The 24,903-nt window shown below is 42.0% G+C and overlaps 1 protein-coding gene and 1 long non-coding RNA gene across 2 annotated transcripts in view; one reads left to right on the top strand and one right to left on the bottom strand.

Moving 5' to 3' along the window:
• Window positions 1-24,903, top strand: part of LOC115196943 (A disintegrin and metalloproteinase with thrombospondin motifs 20) — a 135,119-nt gene that overhangs the window by 89,460 nt on the left and 20,756 nt on the right. The window contains exon 28 of the mRNA XM_029758000.1: window positions 18,905-19,072. Within this exon, the coding sequence (XP_029613860.1) occupies window positions 18,905-19,072 (168 nt within the window). The remainder of the gene's footprint in view (window positions 1-18,904; window positions 19,073-24,903) is intronic.
• Window positions 15,276-17,337, bottom strand: LOC115196944 (uncharacterized). The gene is made up of 2 exons (XR_003878934.1): window positions 17,047-17,337; window positions 15,276-15,737 (listed from the first exon to the last, which is right to left on the bottom strand). It is a non-coding gene; the product is annotated as an uncharacterized LOC115196944 (long non-coding RNA).

Raw genomic sequence — 24,903 nt, 5'->3', positions numbered from 1 at the left:
TGGTCTGAGAGTCCTTTAGGTGCCTTTTGGCAAACTCCAAGCGGGCTGTCATGTGCCTTTTACTGAGGAGTAGTTACATCTGGCCACTCTACCATAAAGGCCTGATTGTTGGAGTGCTGCAGAGATGGTTGTCCTTCTGGAAGGTTCTCCAATATCCACAGAGGAACTCTGGAGCTCTGTCCGAGTGACCATCGGGTTCTTGGTCACCTCCCTGACCAAGGCCTTTCTCCCCGATTGCTCAGTTTGGCCGGGTGTTTCTAAACTTCTTCCATTTAAGAATGATGGAGGCCACTATGTTCTTGAGGACCTTCAATGCTGCAGACATTTTTTGGTACCCTTCCCCAGATCTGTGCCTCAACACAATCCTGTCTCGGAACTCTAAGGACAATTCCTTCAACCTCATGGTTTGATTTTTGCTCTGACATTCACTGTCAAATGTGGGACCTTATATAGACAGGTGTGTGCCTTTCCAAATCTATTTAATTTTCAACAGGTGGACTCCAATCAAGTTGTAGAAACACCTCAAGGATTATCAATGGAAACAGGATGCACCTGAGCTCAATTTCGAGTCTCATAGCAAAGTGTCTGAATACTTATGAATAAGGTATTTCAGTTTTTTATTGGTAATAAATGTGCAAAAAATGCTTAACCTGTTTTCACTTTGTCATTATGGGGTATTGTGTGTAGATTGATGAAAAAAAGAGACAATTTCATACATTTTAGAATAAGGCTGTAACGTAACAAAATGTGGAACGAGGGAAGGGTGTGAATACTTCCCAAAGGAACCTGTATGTTAATGCAGTAGCAAGATAAATGCAGTCTATTATGTTGCACAAACATCAAACTATGCAATCCAGTTTTTAAAGCTCTACAACTTTATTGTAGATGAACTTCCTGTAGATGTGGCTTCTACTGTAGATGTGGCTTTCATCTTAATTCAAGTCTGATAGCTCAAAAGATACAACTAACTGAATTGGCATCTGCAAATCTCGTACCAACTGAAGCACACAAGTACCTCTCTCATGATATTGTAGTCATTTGTTGCTGTTTCACTTTTTCTGGGGCCAGTTTTCATATGTCTGAAGGATTTTTCAAATGAAACGTATTTATTTGTTTACAATAGTTTATTTATTGTTGCAGCTTTAATGTTTTATTTGTTTCAGTTTAGATATATGTAACACTTGGGTTGAACTATCTGTCATAACCTTCGTAGTGCTGTCGTGAACCTGACCTGGCATCCGATAACTGCTCCATACATTTCAAAACAATTCATGCCAACTACTACATCTTGCTTGATGGCTAGCCAGCCAGTCGTCATATATTATATTTGATGTCCTACGACCACAGGAGACTGCTGAGGGGAAAATTGCTCATAATAATGGCCGGAACGGATCAAATGGAATGGCATCAAACACCTGGAAATCATGTGTTTGATGTATTTGATACAATTCCACTCATTCCGCTCCAGTCATTACCACGAGCCCGTTCTCCCTAATTAAGGTGCCACCAACCTCCTGTGCCTACGACAGTATAAAAAATACTAAGTGAAACATGGTTTCACAAGGTGTCATGTGTGATAGCAAGGTGAAGTCTTTCTGACACATAGTTCATTTGAAGTGTTACCAAAATGGCTCTGTGTTTGTGTTGACCGTAAGCTCTCCTGTGAGGTCCACTCTGGGCTCTCTTGTCCTCTTCCTCCTTCCGTCCCAAGACATTCACTCCATCCAAGACTCCTACTCCGCCTCGCCAGCCCAGTCGCAACCTCGCGGCTCCCAACTCTTTTTTTACCCAAGGTGCTTAGTGTAAGTGCTGTGGGGCAACAGTGCTTTGCTTTTTTTTTGTGTTCAAATGTTATTCATATTTTTCTATTTATTTCATTCACATGCGAAAATACATAAACATGTTGAAATAGCTTTTCCAACTGTAAAGAATATTAAAGAAACGTAATGGTTGTGACATTTGTGTTGTTTTTCCATGTAGTATCATGCTGTGATACTTGGCAAGTGTTGCATTCTTTGGCAATGGCATTTGCTCCATAACATCAAAGTCATATTGTTGGGCATGTACTTTCTATGCTCATCGTAGTATAGAAAATAGCATCATATGTGCTCTGAATGCTTGTCTGATTTGAGCTTATACCAAATACGTTCTAAAAGGTATACTACACTGAGCAAAAAGTACTGAGACCTAAAGGCCCACATCTGAAGCAAGCTGAACCCCCGCCCAAAAGTTGTACACAGGCTAACCTCAGACACAAACTTCAAGATAACTGTTTCGGTTTAATTATAGCCCTATGGCATTTCATACACAATATATAATGCAATATTTGTTGATAGAAAGGAATTAATCAATGTCAATCATGTCCTTTCTTAAACAGAAAAAATACATTGCAGCACTTCCTGACGTCTCTATACACCTCATCAAGATCCAGCAATCTGAGCTTTTCTGAATAGCATAAAAGTGTGCTTTCTAACGTAGCATAAAGAGCATATATTAAAACCCACACTAAATAATATTGGTCCATTAGTTGCATATGTGGTAATCCATACATGCATATGACTGACGCGCTACAGACAACTACCCGAATGTCTATATCTAATTGGAACCAAGCCTATTCAATCTCTTTACATAGAACTATTACCATAAACACTTCAATCACTTACGTAGATTCAGTCCTCAAAAAAATGGTTGTTCCGTATTCATAACAATGGTCGCTGTCTGCTTATAAGTATATTGTGGTATCATTGGGATCAATATCATCTAGCCAGTCATAAACTATACTGCTTAGCCTAACTGCTCGTGAATACATACTGTACAGTATTCCTGTCTGTATGTATGCCTCCTTGAGGTTATAGAACTGTACTGTTCACCGTAAGCCTATAGCGATGGCTCGGTTGACAGTAGTTCAGTTTGTGGTCCTTGGTATTTGACCAAGCATTGACCTCACTCCCTTGAGCAGTCTATCTAATGATCAGAAACGCTAGCCATCTTTTTGGGACATGCTTGTTATAAATATGGTCTGTACAATTTCTACCTATAATCTTTAGGTTATTTCCACCCCTTTCACATGCAGGCTTTATTCATATCGTTATTATATATTTTTTTACATAATTCTATTTAGAAAACACTCAAGAGAAAACATACTTACTCCAAATCAAACTTTGGCACAGGCTGGCACATCTGTTTACAATTGTAGTAATAGGGCTCTCTCCTTAATGCCTTTGGCTGGAGACCAACAGAGTATTCAGTTTTACTACAACAATAATTGGTATAAATCGATGTTGGTAAGTTTGTTATATTTGAAGAGGCCCCACATTGAAACCTGAAAAAAGTGTTAATAGAATATTGTTGATGGATTAATTTGTGCCTTTCTTCTGTTGTATTTGATCATGCTTCCACATATAGAGGAGGGCATTTTAACAGGACAAGTAAAAGAAGCAGAGACAATACCTCAGCTAATGCCATGGAGTTGACGTTTTTACCTTTTTATACTGGCTTCTAATAGCCATGTATCTATAACCAATATTTAGCTTGTACAAATGACATTTTTTAGGGTGGACAAATGCTATATTCCACTTTATCTTCTAAGCAGTATGCTAAGCTATACTAATAGTAACTTAGACAATTTTTCATACAAAATAACCCATACAGCGACAGGGAAGTCAGTGTATGAGCGTAAACATGAACCTGAAACCCTGAGGTAATTATTTGACTAAACGGTTCAGTTACATAGTGAATCACGCATAACATTTACATAAGATGAATTTAAACAAGATGAAAGTTTAGATTATTTTCTGTGAAATGTCGTGTTGAAAGAAAGTCCTGTTTCAAGTGGTGTCCTGTTGAGACGCCACGTTTATTAGAGCCTTATGGTCTGTCTGGTGAGTTAGAGGAAATAGCATAGCTTTGGAGCTTTCGGATTTCCTGAAATACTTCTTGTGGTTGGTTTAATTGAACCTTACCTTACTTTGAGGAGTGGCCCTTCACTTTTTTTTATTCATTTTATTTTTATTTAACCTTTGTTTATACAGGTTTTTCTCATTGAGATAAAAATCTATTTTTCAAGAGAGACCTGGTCAGTGATCTCAAATAATGTTGTACTTTATTAAGCTATGGTAACGACTTGTGTTTTCGCAGTGATTAGCGTTTTCAATCCTTGAGACAGTATTCGGTAGCAAACAGTCATGAATGAGTTAGATGCTGGACTACAGATGCCTCCATATGGAATTCCTGTAATCTTTGTGGCTATGTCTATACAGTATGTTGCCATGCTTCACAAAGGGATTTCTTTTCTCAAGTGGCAGTTGTGTGGGTTAAACCTTGTCATGGACTTACCTGGCGAGATGATTAGGGTGTCTTGTGGCATTCTTCAGTCAGGGTTTATCCAATTTAACAATCAAGTCATGTAAGCATTAACTGATACCGAAGAGAACGACTCACCAAAGACAGAAAATCATAGAAATTTATTGCACAGATTTTGATGGTCAAACACAATTTAGGAGCAGTAAAGTTCCACACAAAATAGATTAGCAACAATGTAAACATTTTAAGTAATGATGATTGTTTTAAAAGCCGTTTGCAAAAAATAGTGTGTGAAGCAACATTAACCAACAATAATGCAGTGTTTGATGAATTGGCAAACATTTGAGTAATTTATGCCTATTTTGTTGCTAATGAAAACCATTTCCTGATGTGAGTGAGGGTTCCCAAGGAGAGCAATCTAGGTTGGAGAGATCGCATTGGTTCAAATGAAATCCACATGCACAACATAGACATACTTGACTTTGGCCTGAGGCCACTTGCAGACAAATTCCCCAAACCTGTCACCCTGGGGTCAGATGGTCATGACATCATTGAGCTTGTGTTTCCTGATCCAGCCCATATGCCAGTCTAGCAACTGGAACTAGCTAGGACCTGGAGACTCGGAGGTTCCCTCAGCCCCAGCTCTTCAAGCATGGTTCTTGTCATAGCTTAGGTTTGAAACCAGAGCAGGAGGCTAATGTTACATTTGGGCCCTTTAGTGATTGTTTATTTGATGATAAATCAAACCAATTGATGCAATTCATTGGTTGTATTGATCAATAGTTGATTGCTGTATCGTGTAGGTTTTGGCTTGCCAGGAGGCTGACGCCTTTGAAGACACCAAACCAGATGCTGCTTTCGGATGTTATCTGAGGCAAAATCTTTGGACAATGAGTAGAGCTTTGACAGCAGCAGTAAAGTCTGTATCAGAAGGCCAAACAGTTGGGAAAACATGGAGAATAACATATATATTGAAAGAAGAGAAAAGTAGAAATAGAGAAAAGTTGTTTTTTATTTTTTATTATTCAAATTCCTGTCTGTTTCAAATCAAAGTAATGCGTTTTTGGCATGGGATTTCATTCCAAAACAACTTTAATAATAGCATGATGCTCTTCGCCAACATTCATGTGTCCAAGGTTTTCTTTCTTCCAATTTATTGCAATTTAGAGAGCAATTAAATTATGCTGCCAGGCCTCAATAGAAACAAATTACCAACAAAAGACATGTCTTGCATACAAAGATTGATTTGTTTTTATCCCAGATCGACTAGAAAAACAAGCATATCTTGACATGTTTGACTGAAAGAGAAATAGACACGATATTTATATTGTACATATGGAGAATAAATATTAAACATCAGTGGTGGAGAAAGTATTTTATGTAAACCAGTGACCCTACTTTCTTTATGGACATCTGCCATTGAGCACGGTCGACGTCATATATAGTCGTGATATATATAGTCGGCTCTACTGTATGTGGCCTAGTCCTCTGAATTCACTCATATAGACATAACCGTTAATGCAGTCTCAGTGAGGGAGGGTGATGACATAAAATGGCCCAAACCTTTGAGAGCAGGAGTTTCCTCGCAACCACAAAGAATCTCTGGATACAGAGCAGAGAAAGGGGAGAAAGAGCAAGAGAAAGTTCAAGAGAGGGGAAGTCACTAGTTTAGGCAGATATTTGTTTCGCTGGTGTTTCAGCTGAGGATGAATGCAGGGGGATAAAATGAGAGATGTAGGGTAAAGATCTGGAAGCATTTAACCCAGGCTTTCCCTGGCTCTTCCAATGATCGGGAACAGGTCCCCTCTGAAGAGCGGCTGCTTTTTCTCAACTGGCATCGCAACACATCTGAGAGAAGGTCTCTAAAGCTTATGGGGTGGTGAATCCTCTCTGAAATTGGACTTAAATGCATGTTCCTCTCACCTCGTCTTTACCGGAGACGTGATGGGATGATTCAAGTTGGGGCCTGTTGGTGGCCATCAGGTTGATGTACTGTACCTTGGGAGTTGGACTGTATTAAACTCACTTATTTTTTTTCTTTCAAACTTGGTTTAGTGGGAAAGAGTTTGATGGATGAAGTGTCCTAGAAGAGTGTGGTAACCTACTCAAAGTAACAGATCTCCCTTGAAAGTAGGGCTTATCACGTTTCACCTCACATCTTACCATAGGCACTCGACACCGCTGCTTTCTGATGTGGTGTCAGTGTATTACCCTTTATACAATAGACGTCAGTGTATTACCCTTTATACAATAGACGTCAGTGTATTACCCTTTATATGAAGTTCACATCGGGCAACGTTCAGTTCTCCTCCCATATCGTCCTACATTGCAAGCCCATTTCAAAGGCTCTAGGTTCTTAAACATATACAGTGCTGAAGTCTGTGAGGCAGCTATCGGTGGGCAAATATTATATCTGATGTGTTCCAAACCAAGGATTAATAGTTTTCTTTTGACTTTGTAGTCACTGCTATTATGGAGAAAAAACATACATTTTACTGTTGAGGACACATAGTTATTCTCAGGGTTTAAAACCACTTTTTGAGTCCGCTGAGCCCAGCTGCAGACGGAACTTTGTTGCACATCTTCAAAGACTGCTGTAGTGGGGGTGGGTGGAATCAAAGGGAGATAGCATAGCAGGCTTGGTAAACACACCGGCGACACACAACAACATCACTCCCATAACGCCCCCATAAAACCTAGCGGTGTAAACAGAGTTCAGCTTCGAGGAATGTGTTAATGAGACACACACAGACCAGGTGTTGACGTTCAACCACCTCTAAAGTACAAAGACCTCTAACAACAATGGGATCGTCCAACAATGAACACGCAACACTTTCACATTTTTCTTGTCTATTTGAGAGAGGAAAATGTCACCCTTTGACTGATAACTGGACTGTGCTTTTTGGTTGAAACGCGAGGTAAACGTTGTTGTTTTTTGTGGCGCAATTCCATTATCAGGACCAGGACGAACCAGGCCAATGCGAGCTTGGCTGTGAAAGCGCTCCTTGTCTTTGGCTTGCGATCTCATCTCTACAATAAATTAGGCTCAAGTTTGGGGTTTTGACAGACCCAAAGTAAACTGGCGTTGAGTAAGAAGAATTGGCTGGATGGAATTTGGAAGGAGAGAATTTGCCAGGAATAGAGACCCTTGGAGATCCTGCGCTAAAAGGTCAATTTAGAACCTCACACCTGTTCTGTCTTTTTAGTTTGGCTGTCAGAAATCAGGTTCACTACCATGGCCTGGCATCATTTTATGAGACAGCAGTGGTTTGATCAATTGAGCACCAATGGATTTTTTTCTGGAATGGAACATGGAAATGGAAATTGGTTCCAGGTGAATGTTTGGACAGGCTGAAAAACTGGTCGTTTTTTTGTCATTCCAAAAGTTGACTTATGGTTGCTCAGTTTATCTGGCCTGAGTGGTGTTGACTTAAAAAGAGAATTGTGTTGGGGAAACTAAATATTCCCTCTTTTTGGGTTGTGTTTTGAGTTTCTGGCCATGGCAGAGGCACAGTTTGGCAACAACGGGAGACTACGCGTTTGATTTTAGTTGACTATTTTAATTTTCCATCACAAGCAGCCTGAAGCTCCTGTAGTGGATATTTTGTTGACTTTGTTAACACAGAGCTAGACTTGTTTAGACGTTGCAATATTCTTTTCAATCATCATTACCCTGACAGTGAACTCCATGGTGATCCCAACATGACTGTAGGTGGGTCATTCTACAAAATTAACTTGGTAACTTGGTGAAAAAAAAGTTGTATTTCACCTCATTTTAACATTCTGAAGAGCACATGCTCAACTTAATAGAAACATGTTTTCCTATCCCAAGATTTTTTTTCAATGTTTGGTCTGTTGGCCTCCTGAGTGGCGCAGCATTCTAAGGCACTGCAGTGCTTGAGGCGTCACTACAGACCTGGGTTTGATCCCAGGCTGTGTTGCAACTGGCCGCGGCTAGGAGACCCATGCGGCGGCGCACAATTGGACCAGCGTCGTCCGAGGAGGGTTTGTCTGGCCGGGATGTCCTTGTCCCATTGCCCTCTAGCGATCCCTTGTGGAGGGCCGAGCGCATGCACGCTGACTTCGGTTGGCAGTTGTACGGTGTTTCCTCCGACACATTGGTGCGGCTGGCGAGCAGTGTGTCAAGAAACAGTGCGACTTGGCAAGGTCATGTTTCGGAAGACGCATTGTTCTTGACCTTCGCCTCTTCCGAGTCCGTGCGGGAGTTGCAGGACAAGACCATAACTACCAAAGGGGTAAAAAGTAAAAAATAAAAAATACAATTTTAAAAAGATAATATTTGGTTTGTTAAATGTAATACCTGAGTGCCATAATTTTTCATCAATCTTCCATTCTTACCGCCAGTAAGAGACTGCTAACAGCTGAGAACAGCTAATTTGCTAGCAACAGATTCGGGTGCACATGTACTTGTGTGCCACAGGTAGTGCCTGTGAGGCAGCGCTGGCGCCGTATATGCGTACATGTACTTTTTTGCCATGAATCTTGCCTGTGAGGCAGTGCAGGTGCCAAAATGCCTTAGTCGACACACCGCCCCCTTGTGGCAAAAGTAAGAACTGCCATTGAATCCATTCAAAATACACGATCATAAAGGATAATAATTGTTCTAATAGAGGAAAAGTGACCTTTTCACAAAATAGGGCATTTTGAAATTATAGCAAATGAGTAAAGGAAATGCAGAAATGTATGCAAATGCTTTAAATAACCTTTGGTTGAAGTTTGATTGATAAGACAATCAGAAGAGAGAAAGACCCATTAAGCCACTTAGAATGTATTTGTTAGCAACCTAGGGTCATGCGCTACCCATGAAGCATATAAATAACTTTTATTATTCAAAAACATCAAATACTGTCATACCGTCAAAAATAAGAAAATATTGTGAAATTATATTTTGGCCATATTGCCCCGCGCTAGTGCCTATTAAGTGCATAATAAAGTACAAGGGTTAACCGTAACAGTAAAAAGTTTGGACACACCTACTCATTCAAGGGTTTTTCTATAATTTTTATTATTTTCTACAGAATTTTCTGTAGACGTCAACGCTATGAAATAACACATGTGGAATCATGTAGGAACCCAAAAAGTGTAAAACACATCAAAATATATTTTAGATTTTAGATTCTCCAGAGTAGCCACATTTTGCCTTGATGACAGCTTTGCACACTCTTGGCATTCTCTCAACCAGCTTCAGCTTGAATGGTTTTCCAACCATTTTGAAGGAGTTCCCAAATATACGGAGCACTTGTTGGCTGCTTTTCCTTCACTCTGCGGTCCAACTCATCCCAAACCATCTCAATTGGGTTGAGTTTGGGTGATTGTTGAGGCCAGGTCATCTGATGCAGCACTCCATCACTCTCCTTCTTGGTCAAATAGCCCTTACACAGCCTGGAGGTGTGTTGAAAAACATATGATATTCCCACTAAGCGCAAACCAGACGGGATGGCGTATCGCTGCAGAATGCTGTGTTAGCCATGCTGGTTAAGTGTGCCTTGAATTCTAAATAAATCAGACAGTGTCACCAGCAAAGCACCCCCACACCATCACACCTCCTCCATGCTTCACAGTGGGAACCACACATGCGGAGATCATACATCACCTAAATCTCAAATTTGGACTCATCAGACCAAAGGACAGATTTCCACCGGTCTAATGTCCATTGCTTGTGTTTCTTGGCCCAAACAAGTCTCTTCTTCTTATTGGTGTCCTTTAGTAGTGGTTTCTTTGCAGTAATTCTACCATGAAGGCCTGATTCACGCAGTCTCCTCTGAACAGTTGATGTTGAGATGTGTCTGTTACTTAAACTCTGTGAAGCATTTATTTGGGTTGCAATCTGAAGTGCAGATAACTCTAATGAACATATCCTCTGCAGCAGAGGTAACTCTGGGTCTTCCTTTCCTGTGGTGGTCCTCATGAGAGCCAGTTTCATCATAGCGCTTGATGGTTTTTGCGAGTGCATTTGAAGAAACTTTCAAAGTTCTTACAATATTCCGGATTGACTGACCTTCATGTCTTAAAGTAATGATTAACTGTTGTTTCTCTTATTTGAGCTGTTCTTAACATAATATGGACTTGGTCTTTTACCAAATAGGGCTATCTTCTGTATACCACCCCAACGTTGTCACAACACAACTGATTGGCTCAAACACATTAAGAAGGAAAGAAATTACACAAATTAACTTTGAACAAAAAAAAGGAATAGTTTCACTATATTAAAACGAGAGTTCAGTTCACGTAACAGGGTTGACCTTAAAATGAGGGACAGGTTTTTTTCCCCTTACAATTATTCATTAATCACATGAAATCAGTTATAATGTTCAGAAATGGCATTGTCAAAGCAACAAATTAACTAGGGCTTTACAATGATTTATTAAGAGGGTTCAAATCTGCATAAAGGTCACAGGGTGCACCGAGGGACAGCAAGTCTTTGTTCATATACAAAATAATATTTATTGAATTCTCCATGTGGTCTATATTAAAGGGTACTTAATTTAATAAACCATGCTTTTAAAATTCAATATTGGTGTACAATTCCTACTTAAAATATCAAAGGAAAGCAAAAGGGATTTTTTTCGTGGAAGGACCCTTATCGGAAAGTCCCTATTTTGACCTTTGGTACCTAAATATACTTATGTCATTGGTTTGTACCAACTGTTTTGTGAAGAAATCCTATTTGTGAGTTAATACCAGTTAATCTGAATGAATATAACCTACTTACTCATGTAGTAATTATCTAAGGATTTCTGGAAGCAAGATTTGGACCGCATTGACCACGGTTGGATTGGACTGTATTTGTGTTAGTGAGGTGTTGGTTAGTGTTTCATCCTATGCATGTAGATGACCAGGCCTGTGTGTGGCTATTTTCGCCATGAGGATGAAAGATCTATGACTCTTAACATTCCTCCGCACCACAACGCTCTGCCCTTACCAGCTGTTCCCACGTCGACAACATGTGTTGTTTTGACTTCTGTCTTTGAAACTTCCCTGCAAAACAGGACCTTGAACAGTCAAAGCAGCCTGCAATAGCTCACTGGCGTATGTCTTACCCTCTGAGCTCTGCAAACATCTTCTTTTCCCCACAGTGACACTGACAAAGCTGTAATGAGATCATAGCATTACTATCTCTCTCTGTGTATCTTGTTCATTGATATTTCTTGGCCCTGGGGAAATGTGTACATATTGCATTGTTAGGAGGATCATAAACCTTGATTATCTTCAATACGGCTGAGATGACCATCTTTTTTAAGAAGTTGTTGCCAATTACTATAAAGAGTATTTGGGTATCTGTTTGCTAGAACAGACTGTAATATTCTGGACAATCTTCACACAATCGTGAGTTTGTTCTTCGTTCAGGTCAGCTCTGATCCCCTTTGAAGAGACAGTGTACAGTCACTATGGTTATCATGTGCTTGGTATTACCATTCCAGTTGCATTGCGAGCACTCTGCAATGTGATAGGAATTCAGCCTTGGCACTCACATGTTCTGAGATATTGTATTTGTTAGAACTCGGGAATATAGGATAAACATAAGGGGGAAAAGTCTGCTCCCACACTACAGGTGCTATTAACTCATGTTAAGTCCACCTCTACTAAACATTACACGAGTCGTCTTCAAAATCCACCTGTGAAGTTGATCAGTAATCTGATCCAGTGTCTGTTCCAATATTACAGATTTCTTTTATTACATTATTTCCTTTTCTATGTCCTCTTTCAATCTTTACATTTTGTACCACAATTTATTGAATTACAGTAAATAGGTACAGTTGAAATCGGAAGTTTACATGCACTTAGGTTGGAGTCATTAAAACAGTTTTTTCAACCACTTCACAAATTTCTTGTTAACAAACTATAGTTTTGGCAAGTCGGTTAGGACATCTACTTTGTGCATGACACAAGTCATTTTTCCAACAATTATTTACAGACAGATTATTTCATTTATAAATCACTCTATCACAATTCCAGTGGGTCAGACGTTTACATACAGTGGGGGAAAAAAGTATTTGATCCCCTGCTGATTTTGTACGTTTGCCCACTGACAAAGAAAGGATCAGTCTATAATTTTAATGGTAGGTTTATTTGAACAGTGAGAGACAGAATAACAACAAAAATGTCCAGAAAAACACATGTCAGAAATGTTATAAATTGATTTGCATTTTAATGAGGGAAATAAGTATTTGACCCCCTCTCAATCAGAAAGATTTCTGGCTCCCAGGTGACTTTTATACAGGTAACGAGCTGAGATTAGGAGCACACTCTTAAAGGGAGTGCTCCTAACCGCAGCTTGTTACCTGTAAAAAAGACACCTGTCCACAGAAGCAATCAATCAATCAGATTCCAAACTCTCCACCATGGCCAAGACCAAAGAGCTCTCCAAGGATGTCAGGGACAAGATTGTAGACCTACACAAGGCTGGAATGGGCTACAAGACCATCGCCAAGCAGCTTGGTGAGAAGGTGGCAACATTTGGTGCGATTATTCGCAAATGGAAGAAACACAAAAGAACTGTCAATCTCCCTCGGCCTGGGGCTCCATGCAAGATCTCACCTCGTGGAGTTGCAATGATCATGAGAACGGTGAGGAATCAGCCCAGAACTACACGGGAGGATCTTGTCAATGATCTCAAGGCAGCTGGGACCATAGTCGCCAAGAAAACAATTGGTAACACACTACGCCGTGAAGGACTTAAATCCTGCAGTGCCTGCAAGGTCCCCCTGCTCAAGAATACATATACATGCCCGTCTGAAGTTTGCCAATGAACATCTGAATGACTCAGAGGACAACTGGGTGAAAGTGTTGTGGTCAGATGAGACCAAAATGGAGCTCTTTGACATCAACTCAACTCGCCGTGTTTGGAGGAGGAGGAATGCTGCCTATGACCCCAAGAACACCATCTCCACCGTCAAACATGGAGGTGGAAACATTATGCCTTGGGGGTGTTTTTCTGCTAAGGGGACAGGACAACTTCACCGCATCATTTGATGGGGCCATGTACTGTCAAATCTTGGGTGAGAACCTCCTTCCCTCAGCCAGGGCATTGACAATGGGTCGTAGATGGGTATTCTAGCATGACAATGACCCAAAACACACGGCCAAGGCAACAAAGGAGTGGCTCAAGAAGAAGCACATTAAGGTCCTGGAGTGGCCTAGCCAGTCTCCAGACCTTAATCCCATAGAAAATCTGTGGAGGGAGCTGAAGGTTCGAGTTGCTAAACATCAGCCTCGAAACCTTAATGACTTGGAGAAGATCTACAAAGAGGAGTGGGACAAAATCCCTCCTGAGATGTGTGCAAACCTGGTGGCCAACTACAAGAAACGTCTGACCTCTGTGATTGCCAACAAGGGTTTTTCCACCAAGTACTAAGTCATGTTTTGGAGAGGGGTCAAATACTTATTTCCCTCGTTAAAATGCAAATCATTTTATAACATTTTTGACATGCGTTTTTCTGGATTTTTGTTGTTGTTATTCTGTCTCTCACTGTTCAAATAAACCTACCATTAAAATGATAGACTGATCATTTCTTTGTAAGTGGGCAAACGTACAAAATCAGCAGGGGATCAAATACTTTTCCCCCCCCACTGTACACTAAGTTGACCATGCCTTTAAACAGCTTGGAAAAATCCAGAAAATGATGTCATGGCTTTAGAAGCGTCTGATAGGCTAATTGACATCATTTGAGTCAATTGGAGGTGTACCTGTGGATGTATTTCAAGGTCTACCTTCAAACTCAGTGCCTCTTTGCTTGACATCATGGGAAAATCAAAAGAAATCAGCCAAGAAGAAGAATTGTAGACCTCCACAAGTCTGGTTCATCCTTGGGAGCAATTTCCAAACGCCTGAAGATACCACATTCATCTGTACAAACAATAGTACGCAAGTATAAACACCATGGGTGGGACCACGCAGCCGTCATACCGCTCAGGAAGGAGACACGTTCTGTCTCCTAGAGATGAACGTACTTTGGTGCGAAAAGTGCAAATCAATCCCAGAACAGCAGCAAAGGACCTTGTGAAGATGCTGGAGGAAACGGGTACAAAAGTATCTATCTATATACACAGTAAAATGAGTCCTATATCGACATAACTTGAAAGGCCGCTCAGCAAAGAAGAAGCCACTGCTCCAAAACCGCCATAAAAAAGCCAGACTACGGTTTGCAACTGCACATGGGGACGAAGATCGTACTTTTTGGAGAAATGTCCTCTGGTCTGATGAAACAAAAATAGAACTGTTTGGCCATAATGACCATCTTTATGTTTGGAGGAAAAAGGGGGAGGCTTGCAAGCCGAAGAACACCATCCCAACCGTGAAGCACGGGGGTGGCAGCATCATGTTGTGGGGGTGCTTTGCTGCAGGAGGGACTGGTGCACTTCACAAAATAGATGGCATCATGAGGCAGGAAAAGTATGTGGATATATTGAAGCAACATCTTAAGACATCAGTCAGGAAGTTAAAGCTTGGTCGCAAATGGGTCTTCCAAATGGACAATGACCCCAAGCATACTTCCAAAGTTGTAGCAAAATGGCTTAAGGACAACAAAGTCAAGGTTTTGGAGTGGCCATCACAAAACCCTGACCTCAATCCTATAGAAAATATGTTGGCAGAACTGAAAGAGCGTGTGCAAGCAAGGATGCCTACAAACCTGATTCAGTTACACCAGCTCTGACAGGAGGAATGGGCCAAAATTCACCCAACTTATTGTGGGAAGCTCGTGGAAGGCTTCCCGAAACGTTTGACCCAAGTTAAACTATTTAAAGGCAATGCTACCAAATACTAATTGAGTGAACTTCTGACCCACTGGGAATGTGATGAAAGAAATAAAAGCTGAAATAAATAATTCTCTCTACTATTATTCTGACATTTCACATTCTTAAAATAAAGTGGTGATCCTAACTGACCTAAGACAGGGAATGTTTACTCAGATTAAATGTCAGGAATTGTGAAAAACTGAGTTTTAAATGTATTTGGCTAAATTGTATGTAAACGTCCGACTTCAACTGTACATCCCTATACTGGTTTTAAGTCAGAGTGGACAGCATGAAATATAAATAAACCATTCCTAAAAGCCACACCCTTAGTCCACAACCTAAGTAATTTATTGTGCACATCCAGCTATATTTTTCAACCCCAAATGAATGGATAACATAGATACTTAATAACATTTGGGAAATTGTACGGTGCCTTTTGAGGTTTGAAAACATCTGACAAACTTTTTAAGTGAACTACTAATTTAAAGTTAGTTGTTCTGTCGGGATTTCTCTGTTCTTTCTGTTAAAGTTGCATATGCTGTGGCATAGTGGTATAGGCTGAACAACAGATAATGGTCTCATAGGTTACCCAATAGCGTGGTCTCTCTATGCCATTGGCTCACCTGTCCTCTGGGATGGAATGGGCGGGGTCATCCTGCGACTGCAGCCTGCCAATCCTAGACAAAGACATGCTCTTATCAACACCATAGAAAAATGAAAAAGATAACCTGTCCACATACTTGATGCAGGTTACATTTCAATATAGTCTACCATAGTCCATTAAAGTAACATATTTGTGATCGTTTTTTTTTGTTGAGTAAAGGCAGCTCTGTCTATTTAACGTCAAGGGCTACATGCTGTTTTCTAGTATATTCTTTATGCCACACAGAATAAACATGAAATAGCTGGATTTGGTTTGGTTTGGCAATCGATTAAGTCAACTGTTCCAGAACCCTTAAACACTAGGAAAGCAGGAAAGCGGTGGAAAGAAGCAGAACAAACACAAGCAGCTTAGCTGTTAGCACAATGCAGTACATGGTTAAACATCGCCTATGTCTTTCTGCCTAATACATCTCCCATTCTGGTTGAAAAACGTTGTTAAACAAAACCACAGCTATGTTACTGTGGTCGCTTTCAGGCAACAATCCCGTTCTGTCTACTATAGTAATCCATATTATTTCCAGATGAATGTCACTGGCTTATACTAGAATTAACCCACCTAATCATGTGAAATGAATTGCTGTTACAACTTGGGAGGGCAAATCTGTCTCGAGAGAGAAAGTCACTTTTTCATGCGGATTGTTTTTTCTTTTCAAGAAAGTTTTCATAATGATAATATATACAACCTGTAGCAGGAAAGTTTTAATAATGATAATATAGACAACCTGTAGCAGGAAAGTTTTCATAATGATAATATATACAACCTGTAGCAGGAAAGTTTTCATAATGATAATATAGACAACCTGTAGCAGGAAAGTTTTCATAATGATAATATATACAACCTGTAGCAGGAAAGTTTATCCAAAGTGACTTACAGTACAGTAAATGCTTACATTTTAGTTGCTAAGGGTTTGTGTTCCATATGAATTTTCTGTGAATGTGACCGTGAGTCTCCCCCCACCCCATTATTTCTATTTTGTTAGAAATTCCCACACTGTAGTCGATACTGTAGTGACATTGCTATTTGTTAAAACTTGATAAAAGCAGCAGTGATATCTGTAAAACACATTTTTGATCACATGCAATAATGAAGTAGCACCACTAGTAAAACAATGGCAATGGGGATTTCAGACCATTGCATTTAGTCATCCATGCTCAGTCACTATTCATGCATTATCAGCCTGTAAAACCTTCTTCGGTCATATTCATTTGATTTACTCATTTTCAATCACATCTTAGTATGTTAGTTAGTTAGCAGTTAGTTAGCAGACCAGCAGCTATTCACCGATAAGCCAATTGAGCAGTTGAAGTGGAGAGTAGACTTACCTGAGACAGTGTTGAGTAGAGTGAGGTAGCACCCTAGCCTGGCAGTAGAGTGCAGAGTGGAGGACTCCGTCGGTCCCCTGGGTCCTTGCCCTCCTCCTGCTCTGCTCTCAGAGGTGAAGCTGTCCTCTGGGTCAGGCGCTGTGCCAGTTTCCTGCTCTCCTTGTGCGTTACTCGCCCTGATTAACTAATGGCTGACAGATGAGGCTGCCTGGCTGGGGAGAGGGAGGAGCACGCCGCCATATATTGTCTTCTCCCCGCCGTTAAACAGGCAGGAGATACAGTTCAGCGGAGGAGCACTGCCCGTATGGCTGTGCTTTGCTTTCTTCCTCCTGCTTTTTTTCATTTTTTTTTTTTCTTCTCTTACAGCAGTAAGGAGGGGCCAACACCCCCCCCCCCTCCCCCCGCCCATACATGTTTTCCTGTCTCTGTTCCTGCCCGAAGTGGAAGGAGTAGTGTTATCATCTCTGAGTGAGCGTGCAGCGGGTATGAGATTCTGCCACGTTTAGGAGTAGTCAGTCAACGCGGGCAGCTTTGATGTCTCCTTGTCACCCGAGCTAAGCCCTGTGTTTAAAATACCTTGGTAATTACACTGTGTACAATGTGTGTGTGTGTGTGTGGTGTCGAGCACCGCCCGCACCACAGTAAAGAAGAGAAGAGAGCAGGAGATGCCTCCGTTTGAAGGGTTAACTGGGTACTAGAGTACACTCACCGAGTGTTGCGCAGACATGTGTCTCTCTGAGTGCTAGAATGCTTCTCCTCCGTTAGTGGAAAAAACTGTCTTCTCCAGATCCTACAGCTCCTGTTGTCCAGCTTTTCTTAGAATTCCTACAGTATGTCTACTTGTCTCAAATACATTTTCCTCAAATAGTTCCATCACAGCACAGTCAGTCCAATAGAGTGTACTATAACCACCACAAATTTACCATGAGGCCTGACGCAGGAAAATGCATGGCATTTGGTTTGGTGTTATGCAACATTCTGACATCATAATTAAGGGAAAATGCATATTATGTTTATTATCTGGGCTGTAAAATATGCTAAAGACAAAACAGAGTTCTCCTCGTCTTGTTGTACTCTATTCCATTTCCCCATTTTGGAGTGGCTTTGTGTAAGGGGGCTCATTCCCTCTCTCACTGAGAGCAGAGCAGAAATAGTTGGCTCTAATTGCTGTCTGGCCTCATGAAGACGCAATATCTAGAATATTTTCATCTACCAACCGACCGTCATCTCAGGCATGGGGCTTTATGAAGGCTCCGGTCTCATCAGGGTCTCTGCTTTTTATTCGTTTAGTTCTTTTTTTCTCTCTCTGTAGCTTTCCTGAAGCATCGTACAGCTTCTTATTGAAACCAGATGATTGTCTAGCCATATGTATGCATCCTGTTCTTTTAGCTCTGTGAGTCTTCTCTCTCCTAAGCTTGTGTGTGTCTCTCTCTCTCTCTCTCTCTCTCTCTCTCTCTCTCTCTCTCTCTCTCTCTCTCTCTCTCTCTCTCTCTCTCTCTCTCTAGTTTGTGCCCTACACTAAGTTCAGTGTTTACAGGTTAAAGACTGGACTGCATTCAAACCTGGGTGTTCAGTGGATGCTTTACAGAGATCCTTTTCATGATTAGTTTAGCCAAATGTGGTTTATAGCTGGTTTACTTGGCCATGAGATGCAGTAACAAATCAAGAGCTCCATCTCATACACTGAAGATTCTATATTGAGCAAAGCAGTGTGTTGGATACTTATATACATTTTAGAACATGGCTCCGAGCAGCTGGTATCAGCATTATTTCAACAAATGTCGTTGGAAAAGCTTTCAGTAGAACCTCTACACTCACTGCCGCCATTTCCATTTTTTCTCCCTGTCGTTCTCTCTAGTGTTCTGTGAGCTGTGGCCGTGGGACCAAGCAGCGGGAGATAGCCTGTGTTTACCCAAACCAAACCCAAATAGAGGAAGTTCACTGCAGTCATCTGTCACGCCCCCGGACAGAAAAGGCCTGCCGAGCCCGGGGATGCCCCAGCTGGAAAGCCAACAGGTGGAGCGAGGTAGGTGTTCACGCCACCCCGTCCCCACACACTCTCAAAATACCCCCGGGCCCCTCTAACGCTAACAGTCACCTCTAGCAGCTGGGACACACAACTCAAACACAGATGTAGATGATATAGGGTACTGTACTCACTAAGAACCTGTCCTATCACTAAGCAGTTTACATATTCCAATGTCCTTCCGATGTGAGTTAAACACCACAGGCTGGATTTACATAACTGTTTATGCAATTCACTAGACGTGTATACTTGAGAGAGGAAATGTTATGGGAATACCAAAAAGCTTGTGCTGTGCTTTCTCTTCCTCTTCTGGGGTTGACTAGTTATCAGGCTAGTTCCTTTACCGTTCTTGGACTATTTTCAAGACAGCATTGGTTAATTGACCAATGCCTTTCTGGTGCATTTTGCTGCTCCGATGCAGCATGCTAGACAACATTTTGAACGTGCAATTCACAAATGCAAGAAGGTACCTACTTTCTACAGACGGACGTCAGACTGCACATGGCTCCAGACTTGGACAGCCAGGTTGGCGGGCCAACACAGATAAAAGCATGGTGGTAAGAGAAACATCATCATTCACGAAGCACAGCAGGTTACTGAAGTGCTGGACTGGCTGCAATCAAGACACTTCGGTGCAAAGGGCAGGCGCAGGAGAGACACTTTTTATAAAAAAATTCTCCAAGATGGTGTAGCAGTCAGGCGTCTTTTGTCTTCGTCTTGTCGTGTCCCGTGTATATATCTTTATATATATGTTTTTATATCTTTTTTTTCTTCGCACGTATTTTTTATATTTTTCTTAACCCCAACTTCAACATACTCTCCTGCAACCCGCCTCACCCAATGTGGTATGGATCTGCTATTTTCTTTACTTTAGAACCGGAACCCCCAACAGCAGCTAGCCAGCTAACTAGCTACTAGCTAGTAGTCAGCTAGCCACTGCTAGCGGTCATCAGCTAACCTTTAACCTGGACAACTCCTGCCAGTCTGCACAGCGTGATTCAACCCAGAGCTTATCAGACTCCTTTTTCTCCATATCTCCGGATTCCTACCGCAAACTCTGAACCTCTTCACCTGGATCATCGCAGCTAGCTAGCTGCAATCCTGATTGGCTTGTCCTGGTTAACGTCTCTGTCCTGAAGCAAGCACCAATTAGCCTGGAGCTAGCCTATGCTAGGCCCTTCTCCCGGTTAGCTGAAGAGGTCCATCAGCCACTCCTTGGGCTACAATACCTATTTTGCCAGTTGGCCTGGACCCCTTTTATTGCCGATACAGAGCTCCGCCGATCCATCACGACTGGAGTACCAACATAATCCACCCGAGGGGTTTTTTCAACAGGCTCCTCCGTCGCGACGTCCCCTGAATGCCCATCTGCTAGCCTGCTAGCCGCGGCCCGCTAGCTGTCCAGAGCATACCGAACTGTTAGCTGAAGTGGTCCATCAGTCAATTTCTTGGGCTACTATACCTATTTTGCCATTTGGCCTGGACCCTTTTACTACACGGAGCCCTGCTGATCCATCACAACTGGTCTGCCAACGTAACTGCACGAGGGGGCTACAACAGACTTCTTCCGTCGCAACGTCCTTCTAAGGCCCTTCTGCTGGCCTGCTAACCCCAGCCCGTCCAGCTACTCATTGGACCCTATGATCACTCGGCTACGCATGCCTCTCCGTAATGTCAATATGCCTTGTCCATTGCTGTTTCGGTTAGTGATTATTGTCTTATTTCACTGTAGAGCCCCCAGCCCTGCTCAATATGCCTCAGCTAACCCTCATGTCCCACCTCCCACACATTCTGTGACCTCACCTGGTTTAATTGATGTCTCTAGAGACAATACCTATCTCATCATCACTCAATGCCTAGGTTTACCTCCACTGTATTCACATCCTACCATACCTTTGTCTGTACATTATGCATTGAATCTATTCTACCGCGCCCAGAAACCTGCTCCTTTTACTCTCTGTTCCGAACGTAGCCGTACCCTTATCCTACTCCTTGTCTGCTCCTCTGGTGATGTAGAGGTTAATCCAGGCCCTACAGTGCCTAACTCCACTCCCATTCCCCAGGCGCTCGCATTTGTTGACTTCTGTAACCGAAAAGGCCTTGGTTTCATGCATGTTACATTAGAAGCCTCCTCCCTAAGTTTGTTTTATTCACTGCTTTAGCAAACTCTGCCAACCCGGATGTCCTAGCCGTGTCTGAATCCTGGCTTAGGAAGGCCACCAAAAACCCTGAAATTTCCATCCCTAACTATAACATTTTCCGACAAGATAGAACTGCCAGAAGGGGCGAAGTTGCAATCTACTGCAGAGATAGCCTCCAGAGTTCTGTCCTACTATCCAGGTCTGTGCCCAAACAATTTGAGCTTCTACTTTTAAAAATCCACCTTTGCAGAAACAAGTCTCTCACCATTGCTGCTTGCTATAGACCACCTTCTGCCCCCAGCTGTGCCCTGGATACAATATGTGAATTGATTGCCCTCCATCTATCTTCAGAGCTTGTGCTGTTAGGTGATCTAAACTGGGACATGCTTAACACCCCGGCCATCCTACAATCTAAGCTTGATGCCTTCAATCTCACACAAATTATCAATGAACCTACCAGGTACAACCCCAAATCCGTAAACACAGGCACCCTCATAGATATCATCCTAACCAACCTGCCCTCAAAATACACCTCTGCTGTCTTCAACCAGGATCTCAGCGATCACTGCCTCATCGCTTGCGTCCGTAATGGGTCTGCGGATAAACGACCACCCCTCATCACTGTCAAATGCTCCCTAAAACACTTCAGCGCGCAGGCCTTTCTAATCGACCTGGCCCGGGTATCCTGGAAGAATATTGACCTCATTCCGTCAGTAGAGGATGCCTGGTTATTCTTTAAAAGTGCTTTCCTCACAATCTTAAATAAGCATGCCCCATTCAAAATAAAATTGAACCAGGAACAGATATGGTCTGGTCTGGTTCACTCCAGACCTGACTGCCCTTGACCAGCACAAAAACATACTGTTGTGTACGGCATTAGCATCGAATAGCCCCCACGATATGCAACTTTTCAGGGAAGTTAGGAACCAATATACACAGGCACTTAGGAAAGCAAAGGCTTGTCAAACAGACATTTGCATCCTCAAATCAAATTTTATTTGTCACATACACATGGTTAGCAGATGTTAATGCGAGTGTAGCGAAATGCTTGTGCTTCTAGTTCCGACCAGGCAGTAATATCTAACAAGTAATCTAACCTAACAATTTTACAACAACTACCTTAAGTGTAAAGGAATGAATAAGAATATGTACATAAAAATATATGAATGAGCGAGGGTCGAACGGCATAGGCAAGATGCAGTAGATCGTATAGAGTACAGTATATACATATGAGATGAGTAATGTAGGGTATGTAAACATTATATAAAGTGGCATTGTTTAAAGTGGCTAGTGATACATTTATTACATCAAGATGCAGTAGATGGTATAGAGTACATTATATAGTGGCATTGTTTAGTGGCTAGTGATACATTTATTACACACATTTTTCCATTATTAAAGTGGCTAGAGTTGAGTCAGTATGTTGGCAGCAGCCACTCAATGTTAGTGATGGCTGTTTAACAGTCTGATGGCCTTGAGAAAGAAGCTGTCTCTCGGTCCCCGCTTTAATACACCTGTACTGACCTCACCTTCTGGATGATAGCGGGGTGAACAGGCAGTGACTCGGGTGGTTGTTGTCCTTGATGATCTTTTTGGTCTTCCTGTGACATCGGGTGGTGTAGGTGTCCTGGAGGGCAGGTAGTTTGCCCCCAGTGATGCGTTGTGCAGACCTCACTACCCTCTGGAGAGCCTTACGGTTGTGGGCATAGCAGTTGCCGTACCAGGCGGTGATACAGCCCGACAGGATGCTCTCAATTGTGCATCTGTAAAAGTTTGAGTGTTTTTGGTGACAAGCCGAATTTCTTCAGCCTCCTGAGGTTTAAGAGGTGCTGCTGCGCCTTCTTCACCACGCTGTCTGTGTGGGTGGACCATTTCAGTTGGTCCGTGATGTGTACGCCAAGGAACTTAAAACTTTCCACCCACTCCACTATTGTCCCGTTGATGTGGATAGGGGGCTGCTCCCTCTGCTGTTTCCTGAAGTCCACGATCATCTCCTTTGTTTTGTTGACATGAGTGTGAGGTTATTTTCTTGACACCACACTCCGAGGGCCCTCACCTCCTCCCTGTAGGCCGTCTCGTTGTTGTTGGTAATCAAGCCTACCACTGTAGTGTCGTCTGCAAACTTGATGATTGAGTTGGAGGCGTGCTGAGAGGGCTGAGAACGCACCCTTGTTGGGCCCCAGTGTTGAGGATCAGCGGGGTGGACATGTTGTTACCTACCCGCACCACCTGGGGGCGGCCCGTCAGGAAGTCCAGGACCCAGTGCACAGGGCGGGGTCGAGACCCAGGGTCTCGAGCTTAACCTCTTACATCTAGATGTTCCGCTAGCGGAACGCCGCTCCAATATCCAATGATAGGGCGTGGCGCAAATTACAAACTCCTCAAAAATCCCAAAACTTCAATTTTTCAAACATATGACTATTTTACACCATTTTAAAGACAAGACTCTCCTTTATCTAACCACATTGTCCGATTTCAAAGCTAAATGCAGCACTAACCTTTGATGATCTTCCTCAGATGACACTCCTAGGACATTATGTTATACAATACATGCATGTTTTGTTCAATCAAGTTCATATTTATATCAAAAACCAGCTTTTTACATTAGCATGTGACGTTCATAACTAGCATACCCACCGAAACTTCCGGTGAATTTACTAAATTACTCACGATAAACGTTCACAAAAAACATAACAATTATTTTAAGAATTATAGATACAGAACTCCTTTATGCAATCGCAATGTCCGATTTTAAAATAGCTTTTCGGTGAAAGCACATTTTGCAATATTCTGAGTAGATAGCCCGGCCATCACAGGCTAGCTATTTTGACACCCACCAAGTTTGGCACTCACCAAACTCAGATTATTTACTATAAGAAAAATTGGATTACCTTTGCTGTTCTTCGTCAGAATGCACTCCCAGGACTTCTACTTCAACAACAAATGTTGGTTTGGTTCCAAATAATCCATAGTTATATCCAAATAGCTGCGTTTGTTCTTGCGTTCAAGACACTATCCGGCGCGTATCGTGACAAAATATTTCAAAATATTCCATTACCGTACTTCGAAGCATGTCAAACGCTGTTTAAAATCAATTTGTATGCGATTTTTCTCGTAAAATAGCGATAATATTCCGACCGGGCGACGTTGTTTTCTTTCAAAGACTGAAAATGTAAAATGGACTCTTCACGTGCATGCGCGCCCCGTTTCATTGTTCTCAGATCGACCACTATCCAAATGCGCTACTGTTTTTCAGCCAGGGACTGCAGAGCCATCATTCAACGTTCTGGCGCCTTCTGAGAGCCTATGGGAGTCTTAGAAAATGTCACGTTACAGCAGAGATCCTCTGTTTTTGATAAAGAGGCTATAGAAGGCCAAGAAATGGTCAGAGAGGGCACTTCCTGTTTAGAATCTTCTCAGGTTTTGGCCTGCCATATGAGTTCTGTTATACTCACAGACACCATTGAAACAGTTTTAGAAACTTTAGGGTGTTTTCTATCCAAATGATATGCATATTCTAGTTTCTGGGCAGGAGTAATAACCAGATTAAATCGGGTACGTTTTTTATCCGGCCGTGAAAATACTGCCCCCTATCCTAAACAGGTTAATGACGAGTTTGGAGGGTACTACGGCGTTAAATGCTGAGCTGTAGTCGATGCAGCACAAACTCCAAAAAGTTCTGGGACACTG

This window comes from Salmo trutta, chromosome 7 (genome assembly GCF_901001165.1).
Source record: "Salmo trutta chromosome 7, fSalTru1.1, whole genome shotgun sequence".
In the NCBI taxonomy this organism is placed as follows: domain Eukaryota; kingdom Metazoa; phylum Chordata; class Actinopteri; order Salmoniformes; family Salmonidae; genus Salmo; species Salmo trutta.
This window is presented reverse-complemented; position numbering and strand designations above follow the sequence as displayed.